The 1,753-nt window shown below is 51.8% G+C and overlaps 1 protein-coding gene across 6 annotated transcripts in view; it reads left to right on the forward strand.

Annotated features, from left to right (window-relative positions):
• The first annotated feature begins 731 nt into the window (after positions 1-731).
• Positions 732-1,753, forward strand: part of HDAC8 (histone deacetylase 8) — an 85,294-nt gene continuing 84,272 nt past the window's right edge. For 2 of the 6 annotated variants that reach the window (XR_003094410.1, XR_003094411.1), the window contains exons 1-2: positions 732-828; positions 940-1,070. Coding sequence is in view for 4 of the 6 variants with exons in the window: in XM_025205938.1 (XP_025061723.1) it covers positions 965-1,070 (106 nt within the window). In the remaining 2 variants the exon portion in view is untranslated. The other 4 variants (XM_025205938.1, XM_025205940.1, XM_025205941.1 and 1 more) reach the window with 3 other exon arrangements.

Consider the following 1,753-nt stretch of genomic DNA (forward strand, 5'->3'; position numbering starts at 1 on the left):
AGCATGGCCCCTCACTCCCAACCTGCAGCCCCCCACCCGCTCAGGTGCCCCTCACTCCTGACCCACAGCCCCCCTGTGGGGGAGGCCTTGCTGATGTCCCTCACTTGCGACCCACAGCCCCTTGTCCCCCCGAGCTATGCCAAAGGGGGCCCCCAGCTGTCAGGGCTGTGGGACCAGGGCCAGGACCTGCAACTCCCTGCCCCACCCTTCCCCCCAACAGCACTTGAGCCCTGGCTGCTGCCTGTGGGAGGTGGCAGAGAGCAAAATTAAGTTATCTAGTGCCTGCCTGTGTGCCAAATCAAGTGTAGTCCCAATAAGGAAGCACCAGGCTCAGCAGAATTATTACACTTTAGCTTAGAGCAAAGTCTTTCCCACTCAAAATGAAAATCCGACCTGCAAGAATGCCTGTATTTTGTTTATACCATAAGTGAAGATGAGTCCCCTGACCTGAGGAACATTTTTTTTTAATTTAAATTTTCCGTATTCCAAGCTAAATTAGCCGAAACAAATTCCAAATCCATGAGTTGGTCCAGAACCATGAGTAGCCCTACTACTAGCAAACATCCTCCACCCCCATCTGGGGCTTCAGATGTTCCCAAATCCTTTGGTAGGCACCCTACTTGCAGGCCCAAGCCCCGAGTTTTGGTTACCCTTAACCATAAGGCCCCAGGAGCAAGCCAGGGAGGAGTCTCCCATTTTCACAAAGTGGGCATAAAACCAAGGTTAACCATGTATTATCTACGCAGGTACTATCCCATGCCAGCAGAGCAGTCTTCCCCGGGTGTGATCAGGAAGCTACCATGGTGGTCGTGGTATTTCCCCTGCCAGGCAAGCATAGGACTACGCTTGATCCAGGTCAACAAGAGGCCCCTGACTTGAGGAACTGCTACACACTATGACTGCCCTACTGATCTGATCTCCTTCCCTTTGTCTTGGTAGGATAGTCAAGCCAAAGGTGGCTTCCATGGAGGAGATGGCGAGCTTTCACACTGATGCCTATCTGCAGCACCTACAAAAAGTTAGTGAGGAAGGGGATGATGATCACCCAGAATCTGTGGAGTATGGACTTGGTAAGGAGCCTCTTAAGGGAAGATGAAGGACAGATGCATTGATTCATTCCTAGCTTGAAGCGCTGTGCTCTTGCCAGAATGACTTTCTCTCTCAACCCTGTTGTGTGGACTACATTTCTGTTTTGAGATGAAGCAACTGTATAAGTAGCTCCAGAAGAGTGACCAGGATCTTGTTTTGCCTTCTGCATCAGTGACAGAAAGCTACCTGAGTTTCAGTTCCAGAATCTCTTAGTGAAGCTGATGTGTGACCAGGAAAAGAACACTGCTTGGCTGTTAGATGACCAGGGTGCGTGTACAGGGCTGGCAGCTAGGAGCAAGACATTGTTTTAGTTGGAAAATAATAGAGTTGCACCGATACACCAGTCCAATATCGGATTGGCACAGATATAAAGAAAACGTAGTATATCAGAAATCGGCCATATCAGATTGATAATTTAGCCGATGAATGGCCCATGCATGTGTGCAGCGCAGCACAGGCAGCGAGGAGCACAGCCTGGCAGCATGGAGAGCTGCTTCCAGCTGGTAAGTTTGGTGTGAGGGGAGTGGGGAAGGAAGAGGTGTGGGGGTGCAGATCAAGGCCTCTGCCAAGAGTGGGGAGGAGGGCTGGAGCTGGGGCAGGGGCAAGCACTGCCCAACCAGGGCGGGGTGGGTGCGGGACAGAGCCGCAGCTCATCTGGGGGGGC

Source organism: Alligator sinensis, unplaced genomic scaffold (genome assembly GCF_000455745.1).
Source record: "Alligator sinensis unplaced genomic scaffold, ASM45574v1 scaffold619_1, whole genome shotgun sequence".
Classification (NCBI taxonomy): Eukaryota; Metazoa; Chordata; order Crocodylia; family Alligatoridae; genus Alligator; species Alligator sinensis.